This window comes from Pogoniulus pusillus, chromosome 4, assembly GCF_015220805.1.
Source record: "Pogoniulus pusillus isolate bPogPus1 chromosome 4, bPogPus1.pri, whole genome shotgun sequence".
Lineage (NCBI taxonomy): Eukaryota > Metazoa > Chordata > Aves > Piciformes > Lybiidae > Pogoniulus > Pogoniulus pusillus.
Genome location: NC_087267.1, coordinates 38,539,518 through 38,567,295, shown reverse-complemented (window position 1 = coordinate 38,567,295; position 27,778 = coordinate 38,539,518). Strand labels below are relative to the sequence as shown.

General features: G+C 43.4%; 1 protein-coding gene across 2 annotated transcripts in view; it reads right to left on the bottom strand.

Annotated features, from left to right (window-relative positions):
- The window catches only part of GRM3 (glutamate metabotropic receptor 3), a 138,119-nt gene that overhangs the window by 50,589 nt on the left and 59,752 nt on the right, over positions 1-27,778 (bottom strand). For both annotated transcript variants that reach the window (XM_064142590.1, XM_064142591.1), the window contains exons 2-3: positions 18,564-19,167; positions 2,487-3,342 (exon numbers count right to left, since the gene is read on the bottom strand). In XM_064142590.1, the coding sequence (XP_063998660.1) occupies positions 2,487-3,342; positions 18,564-19,031 (1,324 nt within the window). In that variant the 5' untranslated portion in view covers positions 19,032-19,167. The remainder of the gene's footprint in view (positions 1-2,486; positions 3,343-18,563; positions 19,168-27,778) is intronic.

The following is a 27,778-nucleotide window of genomic DNA, read 5'->3' as shown; positions in this document are numbered from 1 at the left end:
CAGCCTGAGGGCTGCTCTCCAGCCAGGCTGGGCAGTGACTGGCTGGGAAGTATCCCTGAGGAGAGGGACTTGGGGGTGCTGGTGCATGAGAAGCTCAACACGAGCCAGCAGTGTGCACTTGCAGCCCTGAGGGCCAGCCAGATCCTGAGCTGCATCAGGAGAAGTGTGGCCAGCAGGGTGAGGGAGGTGATTCTCCCCCTCTACTCCACTCTGGTGAGACCCCAGCTGGAGTACTGCATCCAGTTCTGGAGCCCCTCTTACAAGAAGGATGTGGATGTGCTGGAGCGTGTCCAGAGAAGGGCCATGAGGATGCTCAGAGGGCTGGAGCAGCTCTGCTATGAGGACAGACTGAGGGAGTTGGGGCTGTTCAGTCTGGAGAAGAGGAGGCTCTGAGGTGACCTTCTTGTGGCCTTTCAGTATCTGAAGGGGAGCTGCAAAAAAGCTGGGGAAGGACTTTTTAGGCTATCAGAGAGTGACAGGACTAGGGGGAATGGAGCAAAGCTGGAGGTGGGGAGATTGAGTGGACGTGAGGAGGAAGTTGTTGAGCATGAGAGTGGCAAGAGGCTGGAATGGGTTTCCCAGGGAGGTGGTTGAGGCCCCATCCCTGGAGGTGTTTAAGGCCAGGCTGGATGAGGCTGCGGCCAGGCTGCTCTAGGGTAGGGTGTCCCTGGGCATGGCAGTGAGGCTGGAACTAGATGATCCTTGTGGTCCCTTCCAACCCTGACTGATTCTATGATTCCATGAAACGCTCAAGAAAATCAAGTACTTGGCAACAGCAGCCATACCCTACTGAGAGTGAAAGAAGCACTAAGGATGTGGTTGGTAGTATCTAGAGATGGTTTGAATTAAATACTGAGAAGACTTCTGAAGCAGAAATAGTTCAAGTTCCAATCTGACTTTTCCACATAGTTTCCAGTGTTATTAATGTTGCAGTGTGGCAATGAAGGTTCCCTTGGGACAGAGTATGTTGTATCACACATATATTTATCCTTCATTCTTCTCAGAGCTATTTCTCCTACAAAGCAGCATGGCATGATGGTTCCTTACAATCAGCTGTGCCAGATGAGAATGTCAGTTTAATAATAAATGCAAGCTCAACCTAGATGCTTCAGAAATGTGCTAGTTAGAAGCAAGCTGGAATGTTTTGGTAAAAGAACTTGATAACAGGCAGTGGAATGAAAACATGGTGTCTCCTTCTCTCACAGTCATGCTGAGAGCTCTGGGAAGAAGAAAGACTTTTTCTCCATTTTTTGTCTCTCACTCTTGCTTTTGCCTTAGACCGAGACACATCGTTCTAACATCACTGCTTCCTTACCCTGCTTCTTACCCTCTTGGCTGCACCTCTCTTCTTCTTGAGAACTGGGGTAAGGTTGAGAGGGCAAGGGGAGGTGTTGGGGTGGTTTGAGAGCCCCTCCTGGGGACTCAGGTTTCTGGGAGGGGAGTTGTGCTTTTGTATTGTTTATCCTTTGTATATTTCTGTATATAACTGTATATAACTGTATATATTGTAAATAGCTGCTTGTAAATTCTGCTAGCTGTAAATAAATTGCTTCATCTATATTCCCAGGGTCCATCTGAGTTAGCTGGGTACCTACAAGTGTGTGTGGGGGGCGGGGTAACCCCCAAACCATCACAAGAAAAAAAAAACCAATTAGGCATTTAACAACAAAAAGACATGATGCTCTACACTGCTCATTTCCTCTCTAGATCTGTTTAATCTTGCTACAGTGTAATATTAATAACAAGCCTGAGCTCAGCCATATGTAGTGGCAAAAACACAGAGGTGTGGTGCTCTGCACATCCATCACCCATGAAGTTTGCTCATGCAATTGCCACATCATCCACTCTCTCTCGTCAAATCCCTTACACATATCCAGTCTGGGGTTTTATGCTTTGTCATCAAGCCCACACAGGTAATGGCACTATCCCACATATTTAGATACTTCCTACCCACATAACTCAGTATTTTCTACTGGTCTGGTTCTGCATCTGGAAGCATTGCTTTACTATTGCAAGGACATTGCTCATCGGCTGTGGTCCAGGTTTTATGCAAATTCATAATAAAATGAGGAAGAAGAGGCCAAGTCTTGGCATAGACATAGCAGGCAGTTACCTAGTGGAGCAGGTGGTGAAATGACCATTGGTCTCCAGACATACCCAGGTGAAGCAAAACTCACTGTGAATGAAATGGAATTGTGTGTGTGTAAGTTTAGAGGATGGAGTGTAACATTTCCAACCCATCCAAGACCAGGCGCTGCCCCCTCCATCTCTTCCTTGTGTTGGAAAGAGCACGGAGCTCTTTTTGTAGGGTTTTTGCCCTGCACTTCTTTCCTATTTCCTGTAGCAGGAGTGGGTTTGTCTGAGTGCCACTCTGACCTGAACTGTGGCAATAATTTCTACTGGGAATTAAGGTAACTTACTGTGACTGCTGAACATCTAATGACATTACAGTGACAATCTTTATGTACCAAAAGAGACATCTTTACCTGTAAAATTTACTTTCAGGAGATAATCTTTGTATAACTTCCTGCCATCCAGATGTTTCATGGCATCGCAGAGTTTGGTGGTGTTTGGACACAGAGTCCTCTGCATTTTATGCAAGGCATGGGCCATTGCATAGACCGCATTCACAACAAACATGATCTTGGACTCTTGCTCATAGTTGGAACTGTTGATGGTGAAGTGCTTCTCACAAGCCTTTTTATGTGCTTTTCTGTTTTGGAGATTACACTGGAATTTTTGCTCCCAGAAGTCCTTGAACCAGGGGTTACGTCTGTTATTGTAAGGGCTGAGGCTTTGGAAATACGTGTCAAACTCTTTAACTGGATGAGAAGCAAGTTCCAAGGTTATTGCCCCAGAGGCTATGTGCTCGTTGCCCTTGACGATACTTTCTTGTGCTCCCCACCCGTCGCTGGCAATCCAGGTAAACGAGACGTTGAAGCGGTTGGCAGCTGCGATCAGCTCCCGCGAGTCATCGCCTCGCATGAAGAGCACCACCACTCTGGCATTGGGTTTCTGGAGCAGCTCTTTGATCACACCATCATAGGACTTCCTGATGTTGGACCGACCCACTTTCTCAGAGGTGGCGATGCAGATGTTGCGGAGGCGAGCTTCCTGCTCAAAGGCTTCGATCCCTGTCTCCCCGTAGTCTCCTTCTGAAGCAACCGTTGACACGTAAGTCCAGTTGAAGAACCGTAAGATTTCAGCCATGGCTTTTGCCTGGTAGAAGTCAGGGGGCACTGTCCGCGCAAAGTAGTCGTAGCGGGACTTGTCACTCAGCTTGGCACTGGTGGAGGCATAGCTTATCTGGGGTATCTGGAAGAGTCGGAGCAAATTGGCCACCTAGAGAGAAGGGGAAGAAGACAGAGTTTGAAAGGGTGATATTTATCACAGTATCACAGTATCACCAAGGTTGGAAGAGACCTCACAGATCATCAAGTCCAACCCTTTACCACAGAGCTCAAGGCTAGACCATGGCACCAAGTGCTACGTCCAATCCTGCCTTGAACAGTTCCAGGGACGGTGACTCCACCACCTCCCCGGGCAGCCCATTCCAGTGTCCAATGACTCTCTCAGTGAAGAACTTTCTCCTCACCTCCAGCCTAAATTTCCCCTGGCGCAGCCTGAGGCTGTGTCCTCTCGTTCTGGTGCTGGCCACCTGAGAGAAGAGAGCAACCTCCTCCTGGCCAGAACCACCCCTCAGGTAGCTGTAGACAGCAATGAGGTCACCCCTGAGCCTCCTCTTCTCCAGGCTAAACAATCCCAGCTCCCTCAGCCTCTCCTCGTAGGGCTGTGCTCAAGGCCTCTCACCAGCCTCGTCGCCCTTCTCTGGACACGCTCGAGCATCTCAACGTCCCTCCTAAACTGGGGGGCCCAGAACTGAACACAGTACTCAAGGTGTGGTCTAACCAGTGCAGAGTACAGGGGCAGAATGACCTTCCTGCTCCTGCTGACCACACCACACACGTTATAAAACGGAACAGGGAGAGCTGGGGAAAGCCATGAACAGTTTCTCTGTAAGAGATGTTCTGACAGTCACAGCTAGAGAAGGTTGGTAACATACTCCAGTGAGAGCAGGGTACTGTGCTGATTGGCTGCTGGCCACTGAAGTCCTAGGGCCCTATCGGCACTCTAATGGACATTTTATTTCTGTCAAACTGAGTCTGTTCAAACTAACAGAGAATTTAGTATCATAGAATCATTTAGATTGGAAAAGACCTTCAATGCCATCAAGTCCAACCATTACAGGATCACAGGATCACAGGATATTAGAGGTTGGAAGGGACCCAAGGAGATCATTGAGTCCAACTGCCCTGCAGGACCACGCAATCTAGCACAGATCACATAAGAAAGCATCCAGACAGGCCTTGAAAGTCTCCAGGGAAGGAGACTTCACAACCACTCTGGGGAGCCTGTTCCAGTGTTCTGAGACCCTTACAGCAAAGAAATTCACCCTTGTGTTGAGGTGGAGCCTCTTGTGCTTGTACTTCTTGTCCTATCACAGCAAGCAAGCAAGAAGAGCCTGTTAACCTTACTCTACCAAGTCCACCACTAAGCTATATCTCTAATCATATCTACTCATCTTTTAAACACTTCCAGGGATAGTGACTCAACCACCTCCCTGGGCAGCGTATTTCAAAGCCTGACAACCCTTTCAGTGAAATTTCTTTTTCCTAATGTCCAGCTCAACCCTCCTCTGGCACAGTTTGAGGCCATACCCTTTTATTATGTCACTAGGTACTTGGGACAAGACACAAACAGACAATAGAGTCTCAGTCTGTGCTCATTACTAAAGTTTGGGGGTTTACCTGCCTTTCATGTGATCCATTTACTGCAAGACTCACTGTATTTGATAACCAAATATACTAATATGACATAAATTTATTTGTTATACAGCTATCACAGATATACATGTAGAATCATAGAATCAACCAGATGGAAGACACCTCCAAGATCATCCAGTCCAACCTAGCACCCAGCCCTCTCCAGTCAACTAGACCATGGCGCTAAGTGTCTCATTCAGTCTTTTCTTGAACACCTCCAGGGACGGTGCCTCCACCACCTCCCTGGGCAGCCCATTCCAATGGCAAATTACTCTGTGAAGAACTTCCTCCTAACATCCAGCCTGTGCTTCCCCTGGCACAACTTGAGACCTTTCATCAAACTTTCTGGCAAACCTTATTCAAGATCTGAGTCCCCACCTTTCCTACTTTTTGGTCTTTTGAGATCTTCTGACTGAAGTCCTCCTGAGATGACCTATTTGTTGTGTGCTAGGTCCTGCAGAATCACAGGATATATCTGTCTGGAAAAGACCTCAAAGATCATCCAATCCAACCCTACACTCCTCAAGAATTGTACTATGTCAGGTTGATCCACATCTTCTAATACATTCTAAAAGCTTTTAATAATCTCTATTTGCCCTTGTGATGTGATTTATGCTGTCCATTATGCTGCTCTTGTGGGCTTTCTTCACATGTTTTTAGGCACCTTCCTTATGTATTCCTAATCCTAGTGTGTTAATATCATAGAATCATAGCTTCTGACACTGTCTACAAAGATTGATTCTTAAATACAAAGAGAAGACTTTGTCATTCTGCTTCTGATAATTAGAAATCATATCCAGTAAATTAAATTTACAAGCTGACAAAATCATAGAATCATAGAATCAACCAGGTTGGAAGAGACCTCCAAGATCATCCAGTCCAACCTATCACCCAGACCTATCCAGTCAGAAATCATCTCCTAGGCACATGTCCCACAGAAAAACAAATGTGTGTGAAGTCTAAAGAACCAATATCCAAATCATGCCTGTAGATACTGCAGTTCTAAGACCTGTAACACACAGAAAACTGTGCACTGCAGGCAGTCTTCATCACAGTGTTCATATGGATGCAATAAGGGATGCAGCTGTTTCCTCCAGTGTTTCATACCTAGGTCTGAGTCCCAGTCTTTTCACAAAGGCTACTCCAAATTCAAAGTGAAACTTGAATATAAGTAAAAGAACTGGCATGTGCCTTAGCTCTGAGTGCAGTCCCTTATAAATAATGGCATCCTAGGGACTGCTAGGAGGAGGTGTTGGAGATGTAGTGTACTTGAGAAGCCTTAAGGAAACATTAAAAACTGTTCAATCAATTAATTTTTCACATTTCCCCCCAAACTTTCTCTAACCACTGTCTGTGAAAATTCGAAGGCAAAGGACTGCTTTGAAAAAAAAATATCGTGGAAAAAGGCAAATTTAAGAAGACCCTCAAATGTCAACATCAAAATAGACAGCCTGGTAAAAACTGCCAAAATAATTTTATTGCTTTTTGACAAGCTTTATCTCTTAGGATTTAGATTCTATGTTTTCTTTAGCGAAGATGTTTGACCTGTGTTGCTCTGTGGCTTGTCTTCCACTGTAAATGGATGTAATCTCTTTTTTGGGCCAGACTAATGCATAACCATATGTGCATAATGCCTTTCCCAATAGTCTCAGCCATCTGAATCAAGGGACTGAAGGAGATCCATGTCCTACTATCCTTCTGGGGCAAGGGGGAAAATCAGGTGAGGCTGTCTGGCATCTCAGGTCTCTAGGTGCCTGTTGTCTGGGAAGCTAAAATATGTCTTCCTTAAGTCACTCGCAGCAGTTTATTGTATTTTAAACCGAGATAAAGCCTCTTCTACACTGCTTGGAAGAAGTGTCTTGAGAGGGAGCTTTAGCAATCACTCTGCTGTTTCGGCTGTGGGTGTAAGCATGTGGCTGGGAAGTGTTGTGGCTGAGAAGTTAACCTCAGGTTTCCCTCAGCAAGCAGCTGATGGCTTCTTGACCAACCTGTTAGGTGGTAACATATATTAGTCTGCCTTACAGTGAAAAAGTGGAAATTAATTTCTGTTGTGGTGATTGAAACAAACAGTTTAAAGCAACAGGGTGGGATGATAGGCTTGTTTTGTGTCTTGGGTTAGGGAGGGTCCTGCCCCAGGGAGAATAAACTCACCACAACATGGGTTTAATTTTTTCTTTTTTGGAAGTCAGGGAAAAATGAAATTGTATTTCTTATAGTTTAAATGTAACAATATCACAGTATCACAGTATCATCAGGGTTGGAAGAGTCCTCACAGATCATAAAGTCCAACCCTTTACCACAGAGCTCAAGGCTAGACCATGGCACCAAGTGCCACGTCCAATCCTGCCTTGAACAGCCCCAGGGACGGCGACTCCACCACCTCCCCGGGCAGCCCATTCCAGTGCCCAATGACTCTCTCAGTGAAGAACTTTCTCCTCACCTCCAGCCTAAATCTCCCCTGGTGCAGCCTGAGGCTGTGTCCTCTCGTTCTGGTGCTGGCCACCTGAGAGAAGAGAGCAACCTCCTCCTGGCCACAACCACCCCTCAAGTAGTTGTAGACAGCAATAAGGTCACCCCTGAGCCTCCTCTTCTCCAGGCTAAATTATTGCCTGGTTGGACTGGATGCTCATAGAATCATAGAATCAACCAGGTTGGAAGAGGCCTCCAAGATCATCCAGTCCAACCTAGCAACCAGCCCTGGCCAATCAACTAGACCATGGTACTAAGTGCCTCATCCAGTCTTTTCTTCAACACCTCCAGGGACGGTGCCTCCACCACTTCTCTGGGCAGCCCATTCCAATGCCAATCACTCTCTCTGGGAAGAACTTCCTCCTAACATCCAGCCTAGACCTCCCCCAGCACAACTTGAGACTGTGTCCCCTTGTTCTGTTGCAGGTGGATTGGGAGAAGAGACCAACCCCCACCTGGCTACAACCTCCCTTCAGGTAGTTGTAGACAGCAATGAGGTCAGCCCTGAGCCTCCTCTTCACCAGGCTGCACACCCCCAGCTCCCTCAGCCTCTCCTCATAGGGTTTGTGTTCCAGGCCTCTCACCAGCTTTGTCGCCCTTCTCTTGGAGGTCTCTTCCAACCTGGTGGATTCCATGATTCTATGAAGCTGCCTGCAATCCTGCTTCCTGTGCTACAGGGAGAAAATCTTTCCTGTGATAATATTGTCTACCATAACACTCTTCACTACAATGCAGTCTTGATGAAAATCAGGTTCTGATTAAATGAGGAACAAGATAAGGGCACAGATAACATTCTGCAGAGGAACTGATGTCTAAGGTTATGTCAATTCTGCAGTGTTTCAGTGTAGTAGAGGACAGTGCAATGTGAACCAGAGTTCTGTACACTAAGATTGAATCACCTGAGACATACTACAGTGTGGCTTCATGTGGCCTTGGGATGTGTGTTGCAGCTTCAAAACTGCAGTTTAGACTCAGCTTTTGCTAAGTAAAACAATCTATTTTGGCAAAGCTCCAGGCAGCAATTTAATCAAGCCACGGTGCATGCAATTAAAGCCTGAAATCCATATGTTGGCACTTAAGTAGCAGTAGTAGCCTGCTTTTTCCATGTGCTTGGGTTTTTTTTCTTCTCCTGCCAAAACCAGTGGGCTTTGCAGATACTTTGCCCCTTTGAAAATAAGGCTGGATGGTCTGTTTCTGCAACCTAAAACAACTGCTTTGCACAGCTTGCTTTGAATAAAGTGTGTTGATAGAATCAGCTTCCAGCATGATAGGAAACTTTTTGCCCTCACACTGCTGAGTTTATTAATATAGCCAATGTTACCTTCCCAAGTGAACCTGGCTCTTACTCTAGTGCTGTGATGGTGATCCTGACAGTTGGACTTAATGATCTTAAAGGTCTTTTCCAGCCAAACTGATTCTACGAGACAGAGCTGCCCAGTATAAGTATGACAGGGAGTCCAGTGTGAGTCATCCCTCTGCAGGGATGGACCACACCAGCAAATCCTGAAAACTGGGTGGCCAGAGCAGTGCCAGAGGAGACTGATGTCCCTCTCGCAGTGCTGGAGCCACATTTGTCACTTCTATTTCTCCTTTCATCGGAGACACTACAAATACTTGTGAGAAATTGCCAGTCTAGTTTAAAACACTGAAGATGGCTTCCTAGTACCTTTCTTCAAGGAGCAGTGAATTAGGTACTGCTATCAAACCTGTGAATTTAGTTTCTGAATACATCTGTGGTAATTTAAAAGCCCTGATGATAGATGAGGTCAGGTAGGTAACACCTCTACATCTCAGAACATCATACATGGATTTATTTTCTATCATAAAGCATTCTGCCTCTCCTCCACAGGACTTTCTTTGCTGGATTTAGCGTGATGGGTTTGGCTAAAATTTCCCTTCTTAACAGCTCAGAGGGTGTTAGATGGGTTGAATGTGCAGAGGGATGGGGAGGACAGGGAACACTTTGTAAATAAAATCAAAGATATCTGAAGAGTGTTAGAGCAGACAGGGTTTCTTCAACACAGCACACAAGTGTGTGTCACACATGATTAGGACAGAGGGGATCTCTTGCCAGATGACAGTGCTCTCTGCACGTCTGTAATTTTGCCATGTGAGAATCTCATGGCACTTAACACAGCTGAATGAATCTAGTTCCACAGAACTCCTCTGGGACAGGTAAGAACTCCTGCGGCTGTTTTGAGCAGACAGTGCCACAAGCTTCTGAGCAGAACAGGACTGAGGTAAAGGAGGTTTGCCTGTACTGAAAAAAACTGAGAAATCCCTGTCTCTCTGAACTGCAATCTATCCCAATGAAAATTCAGTTGCTGCCTTTGGTTACCTGACCTCATGCCTCACCTATGCATGAAGATAAACTGCTCATCTAGATTTCCACAGTAAGACCCTGGCAAAGCCACGTCTCAAGATGTTCTAAAGCCTAGCTCATTGCTGGAGCACAGGGGCTGAGTGTTTGCTTTGCAGAAACCTGTGCTGCTGCCAGTGCATGCTGTAGCTAGATCATAAATGATGGTAATCTGCACTGAGGGCTCTGTTGGTATTTGAGCAGGGACAGATCAAGCTGCAGCTGAAACATTTACTCCAATGATTTATTTCTTTATTTTGCTTATTTGACTTTTTCTTTTATTAAATATGCAAATACTTTAATAGAGTTTTAGCAGAAAGTGTCATTTTTGAAAACCAGGGAAGAAATACTGTTTCTGAACGGGCTGGAGTGTGGCTATGTGATATATCACAGGCATAAAGCTAACAGCAGAAACCACTGAGGTAGTCAATGGCTTACACTGGCCTGTACACCTTCCCTTGTCTCCTCTTACATTTCATGCCAAATTAAAACCTTCTTTCAGGTAATTAGAACAATAGAATAGAATGACAGAATCATAGAATCAGTCAGGGTTGGAAGGGACCACAAGTTCCAACCCCCCTGCCATGCCCAGGGACACCCTACCCTAGAGCAGGCTGTCCACACCCCATCCAGCCTGTCCTTAAACACCTCCATGGATGGGGGATCAACCACTTCCTTGGCAACCCCTTCCAGGCTCTCACCACTCTCATGCTGAAAAACTTCCTCATCGTGTCCATCCTGAAATTACATGACCTGAATGTTCTACCAAGCAGAAATAGATCACTTTGACCTCAGCAAGCCATATATAGGTAAAAGTAGAACTTCTTCCTCATGTCCAGCCTGAACCTCTCCATCTCCAGCTTCCCTCCATTCCTCCTAGTCCTGTCACTCCCTGATATGCTGAAAAGTCCCTCCCCAGCTTTTTTGTAGCCCCCACTTTATACACTTCAGAACCATTTTCTTCCATCTCCTTACACCTCTCACTAAAGACATATGCTTTGTCTTTCTGAGATCCAACCTGTGCATGCTGAAAAGCTGATGGTAGATTCTCACCAAACCTTCTCTTCTCCGGGTTAAATACACACAGTTCCCTTCGTATCCTCTTGTAGGGTACATTCTGCAGACTTTCCTTCCTGCAATCATCACTGTATTTGTTTAATCTTTCTTTTATTGGAGAACCTGAAGCCATTCATAGTGTTGCTGATGTGGTCCAAAGAGAATAGAACGAGTAGAAATAAAGTAAGTAAAAATCATCATTTCTGTCTATCTACTGGCTGTGTTTCTGTAGATACTGCCTAGTATGTGGTGAGCCTATAGTGCTGCCAGGTTGTGTTGTTGGCAATAAAAATGGAGAATAGATTCCATTATAACTTTCCCTTACCTCTCAGGACTCAGTAGGCTCAAAGGCATGGCTCTCACCTCAGGGACATTGTGACCCAGTGTGACTCAGCTTGAGCACTTCTGACATACATGCATGGTTTGGGAGTTTTGTGGAGGTACAGGTCTCTGTCTATAATGCAAATACAGTTGCCCAGCTTGAACATGAGAAAATGCTTCATTCCAGACTCTGATTTAGTTTAAGAGGGAAATTAGGAGCTTACATTTTTCACTGATTTCAGAATTGAAACACTTCTATTCATCTGGAATGTCTACTTTCATAGACATTGAGATCCTGGAGTAGGTTCTGAGAAGGGCAATGAAGCTGGTAAAAGGTCTAGAGAATAGGTCTTATGAGAAGCAGCTGAGAAAACTGAGATTCTTTAGTCTAGAGAAAAGGAGGTTGAGAGGAGACCTTATCACTCTCTCTAGCTATCTGAAAGGAGGTAGTAGTGAGGTAGGTGTTGGTCTCTTCTCCCTAATGGTAAAGTGATAGGACAAGAGGCCTTGAGTTGTACCAGGGCAGGCTTAGGTTGGAGTTGAAAAGGACTCTTTTGACTGAAAGTGTTCTCAAAGACTGAAACAGCATCCTCAGGGAGGTAGTTGAATTCCCATCTCTGGGAGTGTTTCAAAGAAGCAGAGATGTGGCTCTAAGTGTTGCAATACACCAGACTTAGCAGATTTAAATAACAGACTTGGTGATCTTGAGGTCTTTTCCAACAGAAATGATTCTATGCTTTTAAATCTCTTATTTTTAAGATCTTTTGTCTGGGAAATTATAATAAGAACTATGGAAGACAGCCTCTATGTGGGGCTTTTGTCACTTTCTGCGACAGAAAACACCCATTTGGTTTCAGCTGGACTCCAGGCTCTAACCCACAGCATCTCAGTCCTGTTAATTGTTTAAGGTCAGTTGCAAGGAACTAAGCCAGAAGCACAGCTTGGCTTGCTCTCTTATGTAATCTTCTGGCACACTGCAGGATTGAAGCAGTGGTTTTCACCAGCTTTCCCTCTTTGATATTAAGAGTGCTATATACTACTTAGTGAATATTGCCCCTCAATAAAATTTGTTCCAAAAAGGAACAAAAAGAAACTCATTACCAAACAAGCAAAAATGTCTGGCATTTTTGGTTAGCAGAGGGAAGGCAGAAGACAAAATCATTTTTAGCCTTCCCCTTATGAAACTTTTGGCAGCGAAGCAGGAAAAATGTAACTAAATATTTTCAGTGGTCTCAATAGCTGTCACATCCAGAGAAACAGTATTTGAACACTGAAATAATTGCATCTGCAAAATGAACATCAGATATTGGGAATACTGTCAGAATAAGATCCAAAATTTCTACAGAGGACCCAGAAGTTTCTTTTTATGAGCTTGTCTTGTGTAATAAAAAATAAACTAAGAGGGATGTGCAGAGAAATGTTGTATTCAGAGAGAAGAATTGTTTGGAAACTTGTTTTTTCTCTTGTTTTCCTGCAGGAGATAGCACAGTGAGCTGTCACATATGCACTCTGCCTCCATACAGCATGAACTGTTGAAGTGAAGTAAGCCAAGCACTCCTTTGGAATACTGAGGAGGGATGTGTGCAGAGGGGCTTGCTTTGCACAAGGAGACTCAGTAAAGTTGACTGAGTGACTCATGCTACATTTACAGACGATGAGTAAAAAGACTAAAATTGAGGCTGATGGTTCTAAAAGCATGAAATGGCTTCTGCAGTTAAAAGAACTACCATTGACAAGTATGGTTGTTTAAGATTCATTAACTAATGCATATGGTCTAGTCATAAGGGACAGAAGGAGCATGTGTAATATTAAGGTGTCCCTAGGTAGTTTTTACATCTACTTTTCTTGTAGTTACCTTCTTTACCAATTATAGCATGATAAAGTTACTTCCTTCTTACCTGCAGTCTCATGGCTTCCTTACCCATCCTTGTAAAATAGTATCACTTCCCTTAGCAAGAGGAGAAAATGTACACACTGAAGGAAAAAAAATGATGGTCTCAACCCCAAATAAAAAGAGACTTCAAAGGAATCAGTTGTCTTGGGATTTTCAAGGAAGCCAGTCAGAGAGAGGTACTCTCATTCATTTTAAATCTCTAGGAAAGTCATGCCCAGTGCTCTCTAGGCTCTTTGAAAAGGTCAGCCTAGTGGCTGTTCAGTTTCTGAATGTGGAATAGAAGCAAAGAGAGGAACAAACAGCAAGGATCTGGCTGAAAAGTAAAAGAAGGAGAGAAAGAGCAGTGACAAAAGATGGAAAGAGTTTCAAGGAGGCCCTGGGAAGGTAGCAAGTGCATGTGCAGCTTAAATGGTGCCCATTGCATAAAGCAGATCTTTTAATAAGGATAGTTTTAGAAGTACAAAATTACCAGAGACTGCTGCTGCACAGCTGAATTCAAAGCTCCTCTATAAGCACGGCAAAAACTGGCACATGTGGTCTGTGGCCCCTGCAGCCCATATTCCCATCGAGTCCATGCACAGGGAAAGAGACACCCTATGTTATAGAAGGGTTTTTCTGCATGTAGCTCTTCTGGGGATTTTGGACTCTCTTCAGTAGTTATGTGAGTCAGAAGCTACTGCTAAGAGTCTGGTTAGAAGGTGGTTTCTCCTTGAAGGGAGGAAATGGAGATGATTAGCTTTCAGGCTCCATGAGCCCTTGGCAGACTTGTCTGGCTAAGGAGCAATGACAGCCAGGAGAAGATTGCCAGTAAGTGAGATCATAATCTGAATTTTATGCCAGATAGCTGATCATGTACTTAGTTTCTGTGATAGCAGTAATGTACCTTTAAGCCTTTTCCAGTGATTTTGCTACAATATGCTTGAGATACAGCAAGGAATCCAGGAGAAGATAGATGGGTACTGGCTTCTGTTCTGCTTTTTTTTTTTTCATCTAGATGAGGCTCTATCTTAGAAATAACTTTCATGACCATGGTCTAGAGGTCTTGTGGATTAGGAGCATAAAGGAAACTTTATACAGAGCTGAAGCCCTACACTGACGTGAATACAGTGGATATGGAAATGCAAATCCTAGCCCACCTAGAGAATGTTTTAAGAGATAAATGCAGGGAATGGATCCCAACCTTCATTGTCAGAAAATTGTTTCAGTTGTATCCAGCACTTGGACAATCATACTTCTGCTTACACATGCATATTCCTGACACAGCTGACCTAAGTATTTTAAACATGGCATTTGGATTAACTATGCAGGTGTTCCTCTGTGCAAATGAACCCTGCTCTTTTCTTATCCTTTTTACAGTGCCATTGAACATCTCCAAGGAACAGAAATTTCTCCCATAAACTGGAAGAGAGTGGACAATCTGTCGCAAATGAAAAGCCATGAACCCAAAATAAAGTCCTTCAAACTTTGGAGAGTTCATCTTCTGATCCTAGATTCAGCTCAGCTCAGGATTTTATTTCATGAAAACAGCTATTTTTTTTTAACATGAGGCCTTGCACTGACTGAGAATTTTGGCTTGGGTTTTGAAGGATCAGATGCTGTGCAGATTGGACTTACTGCTAATTTAAACGCAACATCTGAAAACTAATTATCCAGATCATCATTAACAATAATAGCCTAGCCTGACCAGAAAATAATTAAGCATTCTCCATTCTCTTGTTTTTAGTGTCTGCAAAAAGTGCCTATTGTGCATACTGACTCAGTGGGGAAGGTGTTCATTGCTGATTTACCAGCAACTTCTTTTTTCCTTGATGGAAGGATAATGAAAGAAGCAGAAACCTGACAGTAGGAGCATCATGAAGTTATTTGGCAGACAGCTGTCCAGACAACAATGTGGAGAGGAGGGGTGAAGGTGGGGGGGGGGAGAAAAAAAGTGTTGAAACACAACAGCAAATTCATAGGGCTGAAAAAAATATCCAGAAATAATTTATTGTCTGAAGAGCTCAGCAGGGTTTATTTTAAGGCTTAAGAAACTATGCTGTGGAATTTATGATGTTTACAGCTCTCTGAGAAAATAGAAATGCTTGACAGGGCTACAGTGAGCACTGTTGGACAAACATGGGAAACAGAGATGCTCAATCTTGTATATATGTCTGCTGGAGCAGTTTGATGTTCAGTGGTGGTGCAATTCCAGTCACTAGTGGAACTACTCTGTACAGGTGACTAAATAAAAAATCTGAAAGTCTTTTTCTTTGGTGTGGCATCAAAATGCATGGCTTTAATGCTTTGAAGTCCTTAAATCTTCAGGCTTGACTCTGCAATGTCTATTATTCTTGACAAGGATTTCCTTTTGAGACCAAACCCATGCCTGCCTATCTCAATGACACGAGCAGAAATGAACAGCTTAATTACATCTATTCTAAACAATGTGAAATCTAGAAAAAAGAGACTGAAGGGAGGACAACCCAATCAATGTTATGGGGAAATAAATCAACAGAGTGTATCTTTTCCATCTGAAAAATGCTTGATGATATATTGCCTAAAGTTTTGTAGGCATCTTTTCTCCTCTTCAGACCTGCCTTTTTTTTCCATCCCTGGAACTTGTCCTTTGTTCTCCAAGAGATCAGACCCTTCCAACTGGTGAAGGATGCATCCCTTCTATGCTAGTTCATCTGCAGTGGGACAAAACCACTCCTAATATGAGAGATGGCAGAGGTTCTGCTCTGCAGAAACTATTCTCCTGTGGTATGGGTAACCATACTCCTTTCTATGAATACATATAAGTCACACACTGGAGCATGAAAGAAAATAAAATGTAATTTGCTGAAATACTTCTTCCATGCTCACATGAGTCTTGTGGAAACTGGCCATACTCCTATATTGATGGGATTAAATGCCTTGACAAGAGCAGTAGCCATTTCCCTGGTGTATTTCTGTCTCAAATGAGTATGGTATAAACTCCTGGCCTGGCTATGAAACAGGTAAATGAAGCTCTGTCACTTCTGGCATGGTCTGTAGCACAAAAGAACATTTTTCTTCCTTGACTTTGGTGCAATAAGTAGGTACTGTACTCAGTCTGGACAAACATATTGTTTATAGTGGTGCAGCACTGTCAAGGCTTGGTGCCTCTGGAAACCTACAACTGATCATTTGGAAATAGTACATGCAGGGTCACAGTCTACCTGAATCTGGTTTTAAGGCACTGCTCACTTGTGGTTATGAGTGTCATGGACTCGTTTACTTAGTTTAACCCAGAATAATGAGATAGATATAGCTTTGGCAGCTTCATAGAATAGAATCAACCAGGTTGGAAGAGACCTCCAAGATCATCCAGTCCAACCTATCAACCAGCCCTGGCCAATCAATCAGACCATGGCACTAAGTGCCTCAGCCAGGCTTTGCTTGAACACTTCCAGGGATGGTGCCTCCACCACCTCCCTGGGCAGCCCATTCCAATGCCAATCACTCTCTCTGGGAAGAACTTCCTCCTAACATCCAGCCTAGACCTCCCCTGGCACAACTTGAGACTGTGTCCCCTTGTTCTGTTGCTGGTTGCCTGGCAGAAGAGACCAACCCCCACCTGGCTACAACCTCCCTTCTGGGAGTTGTAAATAGCAATGAGGTCACTCCTGAGCCTCCTCTTCTCCAGGCTGCACAACCCCAGCTCCCTCAGCCTCTCCTCACAGGGCTGTCATCCAGGCCTTTCACCAGCTTTGTTGCCCTTGTCTGGACACATTCCAGTATCTCAATATTTCTCTTGAAGCTAGGGGATATTTTTGCTTGTGAACATTGCACAATGACAGTGCTAAGGAAGTTCAAAACATCTCAGGCTGCACTACCATAGGAGTACTTGGTTTAGAGGGGAAAACTGCAAAATTTTTTTGCTAAAAAAGTGGGTATATGTGTTTTTCATGGTCACTTCTTGGAAAAAGATTGCAAGTACTTAAAGCTTTGTCACAAATTTATTAAAAAAATTGAAGTGAGGAACAAAAGGAATCATCACTCCTTCTGTAGAAACAGAAGCTGCAGTTACAGTGTGCCAGAAGAAGGGAGCGAGATACACCGAGGACATCTTTCATCCATGCTGACAATGCTTACACTGCACTCTGCCAGGCAACATTTCCTGGCAAAAGACTACCCTAGGAGAAACTATATATGGAAATGAAGGGAAAGACAGCAAATTTAGAGTCCATTCAGGAAGTGTACTGCCTGCATGGGATATTCTAGATAAGCAGAATACTTTTTGTTGACTTTGGTACACTTAATTGGATACTAAAAACTGCCACTCCTTTGGGTGAGCTGTAATTCAGGTTTCTGACTAGTGTGCAGTTTTTACTGTATTTCAGCCTGGAAGTAAGATAAGAATTTTCTTGGTTCAACTCTTGTTTAAATGGCAATTGTCATGGACATGCAACATGACAGACATTCAGTCCTGCAGATCTATGTTCAAGGTCAGACTGGGTGAGGCTTTGAGCAATTTGGTTTAGTGGATGGTGTCCTCGCCAGTGGCAGGGGTGTTTGAACTAGATGATCTTCAAGGTCCCTTCCAATCCAAATCATTCTTTGAATCTCAATCTATATTCAGAAATACAGGGGGAACAACTTATGCAAAAGTAGAGATCCAAACTTAGAGTTGTGAAAGTCTCGTGAACTGTAAAGTTCAAAACAATTCTGAGACTTTTGGAGACTTCAGATCCCCTCAGAATTCATGATAACTAGAGGAAGAGGGCAGATGACAGAGGTTTAAACTACAGCAAACATTTTGAAGAGAGAATCAAATTAATATGAAATCAGTACAAATCATGTACTAGATTGACTCCTGAAGTGGCCAAGCTAAGACTTGCTTTATTGACAAACTTATATAAGCAGTGGTTACAGTATCACAGTATCACAGTATCATCAGGGTTGGAAGAGACCTCACAGATCATCAAGTCCAACCCTTTACCACAGAGCTCAAGGCTAGACCATGGCACCAAGTGCCACGTCCAATCCTGCCTTGAACAGCTCCAGGGACGGCGACTCCACCACCTCCCCAGGCAGCCCATTCCAGTGTCCAATGACTCTCTCAGTGAAGAACTTTCTCCTCACATCAAGCCTAAATCTCCCCTGGTGCAGCTTGAGGCTGTGTCCTCTTGTTCTGGCGCTGGCCACCTGAGAGAAGAGAGCAACCTCCTCCTGGCCACAACCACCCCTCAGGTAGTTGTAGACAGCAATAAGGTCTCCTCTGAGCCTCCTCTTCTCCAGGCTAAACAATCCCAGCTCCCTCAGCCTCTCCTCATAGGGCTGTGCTCAAGGCCTCTCCCCAGCCTCGTCGCCCTTCTCTGGACGCACTCAAGCATCTCAATGTCCCTCCTAAACTGGGGGGCCCAGAACTGAACACAGGACTCAAGGTGTGGTCTAACCAGTGCAGAGTACAGGGGCAGAATGACCTCCCTGCTCCTGCTGACCACACCATTCCTGATGCAGGCCAGGATGCCATTGGCTCTCTTGGCCACCTGGGCACACTGCTGACTCATGTTCAGGTGGGTATCAATCAGCACCCCCAGATCCCTCTCTGTTTGGCTGCTCTCCAGCCACTCCGACCCCAGCTTTGCAGAGGAACTGCAGACAAGCGATTCTCACCTGATCAGCTCCTGTAACTTACCTGTATGGACACGCTGCTATAGGAACCACCTATGACTCCTGCAATGAGTAATGGTAAATTTTCTTGAATGGCATATGAGCCATCAGGGCACATATACTCTGTTTCATCCACTTTAGTCAAAGATGCCCTGACAAACTCCAAAGACTGTTCTAAGGCATACGTATCCCTGGAACATGTGTCCAAGATGTGAACTCCAAGTTTAATTCCTGGAAGCAAGTAGTTGTCTTTGTTGATTTCATCAATGGCAAACAGCATGGCCTCCAAGCGCTGGATGCCTCTGTCTTCATTGATTCTCCCACATTCTTCAATTCCAGTGCCTTTTTCATTGACTGGAAATAAGCCACCTAAGACAAGGTCTCCTTCTATCTTAATTTCCTTCCTTACAAAGCTGTGGTCACTGAGGGAAAGGAATACTCCTTTGGAAAACAAAGCTAACGCAAGGACTTGGAGTCTGGTGAACATCTTCATCGGTCCTGTTTTAGCAGATCTAAGAAATACTGGCAGAGGCAAAAGTGCTCTTCAGTCCTTCTGGTCCATTGCCAGATTTGAAGTGCCGTCCCACAAGCCAGTGAAGAACAAGCCAACAAGTCTCTCCACTGGACCTCTAAAGAAGAGATGGAAAGAATCAGAAAAGGCAAAAGGAGATGTGAGCTCTCACAAAGCTTTCATGAATAAAACATTCAAAAGCAGCGGTGAGGGATTGTTGGATAGTATAGAGAGTAAGAAATACAGTTATCTTGCATTGCTCAGAGTACCTTATCCCATTAAATTCATAACTGATTGCAGGCTATGCATCTGCTATGACAGTTATGCACCAAGGCTACAGACATATGGAGTCATATCTTTGATGCTGACCACTACGCAACATTGTTTAACATCTTGCAAAGAGAGAGACTACTTTTGACATTTTCCTCATATCATCCACTCTCACATCACCCTCTCCTTCTGGACTGGGAGTCTTATGGATTGTAAGAATCATGAGTCTCATTCACTTCATCTGCTTCCAATTTTATTCATTTTTGCTGGTTACACTCTACTATTCCTTCAGCTATAGCATTGTCACCGTGTTATCTTCTTGCTTGTAATTTCAATTGAACTCAGAATTTGACCTTCACATTCAAAGTCTTTTGCTGAAATTCCCCTGCCTTTCCTTCCTTTTCCAACCTGTTCACTTGATGCAAACAATGAGAGGATGGGAGAAAAGTCTTGGTGCTTCATCTCCATTTTTTTGGCCTGTGACAAACGTTTAAACCAGAGGAAAAGCCCTGTTTTACTAGGGGGGAACTGAAGGCTGTGTCTGTAAAGGAAAAGTGACAAAGTCCGTTTAACTGTTAACATACTCCTTAGGGTGCTATGTCAACTAGAAGAGATCATTCCCAATAAACAGTTTTGATGTGGTCACAGCATTTCAGCCATTTCATGTTAGTTGGTGTTGCCAACAGAGAGAAATCTATGGTCCATTTAATTATTAGCACTGCAGTTCTGCAAGGCACTTTACTAAGTTATTGTGTGGAAGGCCTAGAAATTGAACCTGGATCTTCATCAAATGCCTTAATCACAAAACCATCCCTCCTTAAGGCACAAAAGATTATTTTGAAAGAAAATTAAGTGGAAAAAAAAAACAAAAGAGAAAAAGAAGAGCTATGAAAAGGAAGAGTCTTACACTCGATGCTTGCTTAAGGCTGGCAAATGCTTATGGCTGGACTTGCTCTCCACTGTTAATCACAGTTCAGTGCCCAGATCAAGGCAGACAACAGAGTAGTGATGCATGCACTCAGGATATCATTTTACTCTCATTAAAATCAAGATAGTTTGCCAATAACCTTCAAATGAGAAAACTGCCTCAGAGAGTGAAGATCACGCTGTAACAATTTTCCATCTAAATATACATGCACAAAGATCTATTTATGCAACATAGCTGCATGATTTGTTGACTTGTCGGTATCTCCTCCAAAATGACAACTGCTGTCTTGATCTCCAAATCCTCAGATAAAACAAGTGTGCTAACATTTAAATTAGTCACCTTAATAATTTATTTCTGCACTTTTCCTTAACACCACGTGTATTATTCTTAAAGTTGCAGGAGGTTTTACTTTTAGAAACAGTTAACACAAATAGATTGGAATGAGCAACAATTAAGACAACACTAAATGAGGGATGAACAGTCTTAATATCAAGGCAGTTGCTTGCCCTAGTGTGATGGTTTGGGTGTTACTCGCCCCCCCCACACTTTGGAAATCACCCAGACTAGACTCATCTGGCTCTGGAAGTTTGAATGAAGCTTATATTTACAACTTAGCACAATATACAAGCAGATATTTACAGTATATACATTTATATACAGAGATACACAAGGTAAAAGATAATACAGAAACACAACTCCCCTCCCAGAAACCTGAGTCCCCAGGAGGGGCTCCCAACTGCCCTTCCACCTTCTCCCACCCCTCTCAACCTTACCCCAGTCCCAAGGAAGAATGGAGGTTCAACCAGGGGTTTAGGAGGCAAAGTGGATTGATCAAGGAGACAGCAGAGAGGCTAGAGAGAGAAATGTATCTCAGACCTCCCAAGTTCCTTATCTATTTTGGATTCTTGTTCTTATACCTCTCAGCAAGCCTATGAGTGAAGTAGACATCACCCTTGATTTCCTCTCACAGCCTGTAATCTAGTTCTTCTCACCAAAACATTCTAGCTAGCTTCAAACTAACACACCTGGTACAATGTCAATATTGCTGTACCGGCTTGTATGAAAGTCTAGATTTTTATTCATATTTAGTCCAACTCGATTCTCTCATGAATCAGTAATGTTTTGGACTCATTGTTAAAGGCCTTTCTCTGCAACCCTCTGCAATCTGTAATGTGTAGTTCGAGTTGCAGACTGTCTCAACAGAATTTTCCATTCAGAAATAAGTGATACGTCAATGGAAATCAAGCTTCATCACTCCTTGGTTATCTCTAAGTCAGTTGGTTTGCTGCTTACATGTGATTTATTATGCAGGTACAAAAAATATCTCTTCTGGTACTGTTAGAAGGTAACTATTCCCACCTGTACTTTTTGTGTCAGACACTGAAATACTTTGACAAACATTCATGTGTGTACAGGGATAAAAAATGGTGATACTATCACATTGCAAATTGTTATCAGACAAAAAGGTGACACTTGTCACAGAAATGGTTGTGTGTTTAGTAATTCTATATGGCCATCTTCCATTTTTCTTATCCAGGCTCTGGATAAAACCAGGATTTGGGATATTTTTTAAATTGCAATATCTATTTTATTTACTTCTGTAGCTTCTGTCACCATTATATCTCAGTAGATTTTCATACATTTATCCTTACAACATTGGCAAAATATTTATTTCCTCTGGTTTACACTTGGGGGAAGAAGAGAGGAACAGAAAGAGGAAATGAGGTTCTCAGGAGTCTAAGTTCAAATTTTGATTTGCTTTGCACTCACAGTCATTATCAAACTTTGAAAAGGTCTCTGTTTCCCTTTAGGAATTGAAGAACATGCTTTCAACCGTGCCCTGCAATCCCTTGTTCCCACCGAGGCACTGATTCTGAAAGCTAGTTTCTCTTCCAAGGCTGTTCCTGAATGATTTACTGAAGGTCATCAGTACAGCCAAGAATCAAACTTTGATCTTTTCCTCTGCCCCTCTGATACCTTAATGATAAACCTCCCTTGTTTCCCATTGTTCCTTCTGGCTTTTATGGGAGCTTTTATAAGGTCATATGAAAACCAGCCAGCTTTCACCAGCCCTTCAACTCTTCCCAGAACAACTAACTTTGCCAAAGAAAAGGCTTTTACATGGGGTCTCCTGTAACATTTTCTAAAACCTACTGAGAGACCTGTCAGAGCTACAGTGGATTTACTCTGAACAGCAAGGAGGCTGTTCTGATCCCCCTGGTTCCTTCACAGGTGCTGTTTTCTGCAGAAGGCATCACTCTCCACTTCGCATCACATCTGTGGCTCAGGGTCCTATGTGTCTCTGATATGTCAGCAATAGGAAAGCACTGAAAATTATTTCAAAGTTGCACATGAAAGGCATATGCAAAATGAAGGATGTTGTAGAGAGAACTGATTTTCCCTGCAAACTATGCAAGAGACTTCTATATTTTATCACTTAAGCTTGTACAGTAGCCCTGCTCAGGGAAACAGAAATCAGCCTTGACAAAGCAGATGATCAGTCCCAGTAGAAGTCAAGGATTGACTGGAGAAGGTGAAGACTGAATGTAGGCATGACCTGTTCCTTCCTTGCTGCTTTGTGCTGAGAGCACTGGTTTGAAGGTGGTGATGGTAATAATCCCACTTGGATTGGATAGCACTGACGACCCTCCATGACTCTGCTCTGTCTGGGGCCACACTGCTTGGGCAATTATCTTAGCTTGCCCACTTGGAAATTCGTGAGAAGCACTGAGGTTTTCACAGAGATTTGAAACTGCAGGGAGACACCACGCATGCAGAGTCCTACTTTCCAGGAAAACTCCATTGTCCTATTTTACATGATGTTGGGGTGTAGGGAGCAATGGCTTCTCAGCAGTGGGATTCCTGAAGGAAGCTGCAAGGCAGATTTGGGTGGCCCGTGAGCAGAATCACTATGGTGACACTGAACAGAAAGCTTGATGTGACGAAGAGAGATTATTTTAAAACAGCTTGCAATGATGGGCTAGCAACTCAGTTTCTCTCCTGTTCTCTCTAGCATGCACCTCCCACATGCTTCTTCTGAGGCTTGCATAACTTATGACTGTATATTCAAATGCTTTGCACCTATTCCAGGCTGATACAGCCCATATTTCTCCTCTTAACCATGGTGAAGGTGGCATCATAGAGTCAAGATATGCCATTTCCTACGAGAAGTGCTTTTACTGCACTGACCACACCATTTTGGCTTTGCTCTTCTACTTAAAACATGTTTCTGAGACCTTTCAAAGAGAAGTACCTGCTGATCAAATGGCAATTCTTTAGTTTTTCATTTGGGTTTAATATTGTACTCCAGCTGCAGGCTGGGTTATATTGTTCCAGGTGCTCTGTTAATATGAAATATACATCCACTTGAGCCCTATGGGCTTTGGATCCCTAGTGGAAATATGTGTAGAGCCTAGGCGTGAAAGCGATCCAAATATCAAAATGAAAAAGAAACAGAAATAGGAAGAAGGAGAAAGATTTCCATGTCTGTATCAGGTTTCTAGCAGTATTTCCCCATGTGAACTTTAGGCAGCAACACTTGACTTGTGAAACCCTTCACTCAGCACTCCAGAGCCTTTCCAGTAAGAATAGGGCTTCACTGGCAGAATTTCCCTCAGCAAACCCAAGTCATTTACTGGTGTAAAATTGCAAGTGTCCTGCTCTTGTTTAAAATACCCTTGTCTCTTGGTCTGAATAATCAGTTTTAGTGGACTATTTCTTTGTCTGTATAAAGCAGATTGTACTTATCCAGTATTTTGTGATGCAGGTATGCTCACTTAGTAAAGATGTACAAATTCTTGTTTCTGTGAAACAGCTAGAATAAGAAAAAGAATTTTTAAGCATTCTGCATCCAGCATGAGAGTGATATAATCTCCAAAACTTAATTCTTGTCTTTTTTTTTCCAGGGCTGTATTCACCTGACAGCTCTGGTCTTCTGCAGATGTTCTGTTTGCAGCTCACAGAGTATCTCTGTGCTATCCGTTCAGGGATGAATTCTGATCAGGCTGAGTGTCTTCAGTCTATTTTTCTAGGTGTCAAACTCTAAAAAGAAGTGCAGCTGAATCTTTCATTTAGCCAGGTGACTTGTAAATGGAGTATGATTTTTCATGCACTAGCGACAGCTTTGCTAATACCTTCCATTGTATCACCACTGGTTGGCTCTGGCAGTCTATCCAACAGCCCCAGACTTGCCGGTTTCGCACTTACAAGGGTGGAATGGGAAACTATTGAGAACTGAGGCATCTCAAATCTCCTAGGTATTTTTGAACACCATGTACTAGTGAATGGGATAGCCTACATAACTCAACTACAAGTCTTGAGGGTTTTCCCCCTCATCTCTATCATGCACTGTATCCTAATGTCCTCCACAATTGTTCCCCTTTGCAGTATTTCGCAAGGCTAAACTGTTTACCCAACTTTCTGAGAAAGGATGCAATAGGAGCTGATGTGGGTGCTGGAGAAGTTTATGTTTAGCTTTGTTGTGGGTGGCTCCCTCTTGGCAGCCATGGACTTTTACTGCATTATTCAGGACTGTAATATGATATTGTGCTGCCTCAAGCCATATGTCAACTCAGTATCACCTACTATTCTTATTAAACTTGCTTTGGAGGACTGTGCTCAGTGGGAGGTCACAGGAAACATTCCCCACACCTGTGCTCTTGAAACATATTATGACACTGAAATTAATAGCTTCATCTACCTGTCTCCAAGGACACACGATCAGAGCTATCATTCCCCAAGCTCTCACTGTGCCCTGCAAATCATAGAATGGTTTGGGTTGGAAAACACCTCCAAAGGTCATCTAGTCCAACTCCCTCTGCAATAAGCAGGGGCATACCCAATTAGATTGTGTTGCCCAGAGCCACATGTTGTATATCTCCAGGGATGGAGCCTCAACTACCTCCCTGAGTGATCTGTTCCAGTGTTCCACTACCCTCATGGTAAAGAACCTGTTCCTAACGTCTAATATAAATCTATTTTTCTCTAGACTGAAACCATCACCCCTTGTCCCAGCACTACAAGCCTCTGTAAAGTCTTATCACAGGGAAGCAGGTTTCTAAAACTATTTCAATTTTGTCTCAGAATTCTGGTGGATCTTTCAAGACTAACACAAGTAAAGTGCTGTAGTAAGGAGGCTCCAAGGTGACCTTCTTGTGGTCTTCAGGTATCTGAAGGGGGCCGACAAAAAAGCTGAGGAGGGACATTTTAGGCTATCAGGTAATGACAGGACTAGGCAAAATGGAACAAAGCTGGAGGTGGGGAGATTCAGACCGGATGTGAGGAGGAAGATCTTGATCATGAGAGTGGTGAGAGTGTGGAATGGGTTGCCCAGGGAGGTGTCTGATGTCCCATCCCTAGAGGTGTTTAAGGCCAGGCTGCATGAGGCTGCGGCCAGCCTGGTCTAGGGTAGGGTGTCCCTGGGCATGGCAGGGGAGTTGGAAGTAGATGATCCTTGTGGTCCCTTCCAACCCTGACTGATTCTATGATTCTATAATTTCTTTTGTTTGCTTATCCAACACATTTGGAGCATTCATATGTGTTCTGCTAGAACTTGACCTTAATGTCTGCTGAGAACTGCATTGGAAGATAAGATGTCTTGCTTCATTAGAAAAAAAAAAAGTGATGTACAAGACTGAGTCTCTATATCAATTATAATTAGATGCCATCACCTCTGGAAGAAAAATATTTGTAAAGGAACCCAATCCTTATGGTGACAGATAGGTTTCAGGTATACATTCTGGTAATGCCTGGCTGAAATCTGATAACCTCAATGAAGAAGAAAACCTACATCTCACCTTCCCAAAGGAAAAAAAACAAAGGCAATCCCCAAAATCCAAATACAACCACCAAAACCCCAAAGCAAAACCCAACAAACAAAAGCCCAAAAGAATCCACCAAGAAAACCCAAATACAACCACCAAAACCCCAAAACAAAACCCAACAAACAAAAGCCCAAAAAGAATCCACCAAGAAAACCCAAATACAACCACCAAAACCCCAAAACAAAACCCAACAAACAAAAGCCCAAAAGAATCCACCAAGAAAACCCAGGAAAAAGTTCCAGAAAACATGGTGAGATAGAGAAACCAAGAAAACCTCTTCCATGGAAAAACAGAAATTTCCTTCCTGAAAAGTTAATCAGTTCAACACAAATTTGCTGAAAAGGAATCTTTTGGTTCTTATTCTGGGAACAACGACTACTGAGGCTCAGGGGTGACCCCATTGCTGTCTACAACTACCTGAAGGGAGGTTGTAGCCAGGTGGGGGTTGGTCTTTTCTGCCAGGCAACCAGAAACAGAACAAGGGGACATAGTCTCAAGTTGTGCCAGGGGAAGTATACTCTGGATGTTAGGAGGAAGTTCTTCCCAGAGAGAGTGATTTGTCATTGGAATGGGCTGCCCAGGGAGGTGGTGGAGTCACCATCCCTGGAGGCATTCAAGCAAAGCCTGGCTGAGGCAAATTAGTGCCATGGTCTAGTTGATTGGCTACGGGTGGGTGCTGTGTTGGACTGGATGATCTTGGAGGTCTTTTCCAACCTGGTTGATTCTATGATTCTGTGACTCTATGATTCAAAGTGCTTTAAATTTCAACTGCCTGCTGCTATATCTCAGGCACATATTTCTTTGTGAAAAATGACACAAATGGCTTTACAGCTAGGTAGTTATGTGCCTTTCATCTCAATTTAGAAGTTCATACACGAAAAACATTAATTAATACAACGATCACTACTATCAACATGAGAATACAAACCACACAAATTCATCCCATGCTTAGCATATTGTAGAAGAGTTCATAGAATCACAGAATCAACCAGGTTGGAAGAGACCTCCAACATCATCCAGTCCAACCTAGCACCCAGCCCTATTCACTCAACTAGACCACGGTATTAAGTGTCTCATCCAGGCTTCTCTTGAATACGAGCCCTAAGATTTTTTGGGGAATTTCGATATAAAGAATGACATAAAAAATAAGAAATAATATGCCATTGTGGGAGGAGGAAATTACTCTTATAATACAAACTTATGAGAAGAAAAGACATCAGAAGACTGCATTACTGTTTGTACTGATAGCATCAGCAAGCGACACTTCATGTTTTCTCCAGTGTCAACACACAACAGATGCCCAGCCCTTTCCTCAGAAGTTTGTGATGTATTTATCCAGTTTCAAAAAGAGAATTTGAAATACCAATCACATGGGAAAACAGATGTCTCTGACATGACCCTCTTGAAGTTTCTTGATACCAAAGGATTCCTCTATAGATTAGAAGATCTATTAATTGAGCCTGGTGAGGAACAAGGAGTGCCTGGAGATTACTGAACATTAATGTGAGGAGGAAGTATGGGTCTTTGCTTCTTGTTAAATTGCATGAGTGCATTTGGCACTGGCTGAGTTTTCTAAAGTGAGTTTGGTCTGAGGAGAGGGAGCTGCAATGAGCAGACCACCAGAACTAGAAACGTGGGTCAGGCTACGCAGTCTCCTTACTCATTAGAGCTTCTTTACTTTGACAATAGGTATATTCAAGTGTATTGAA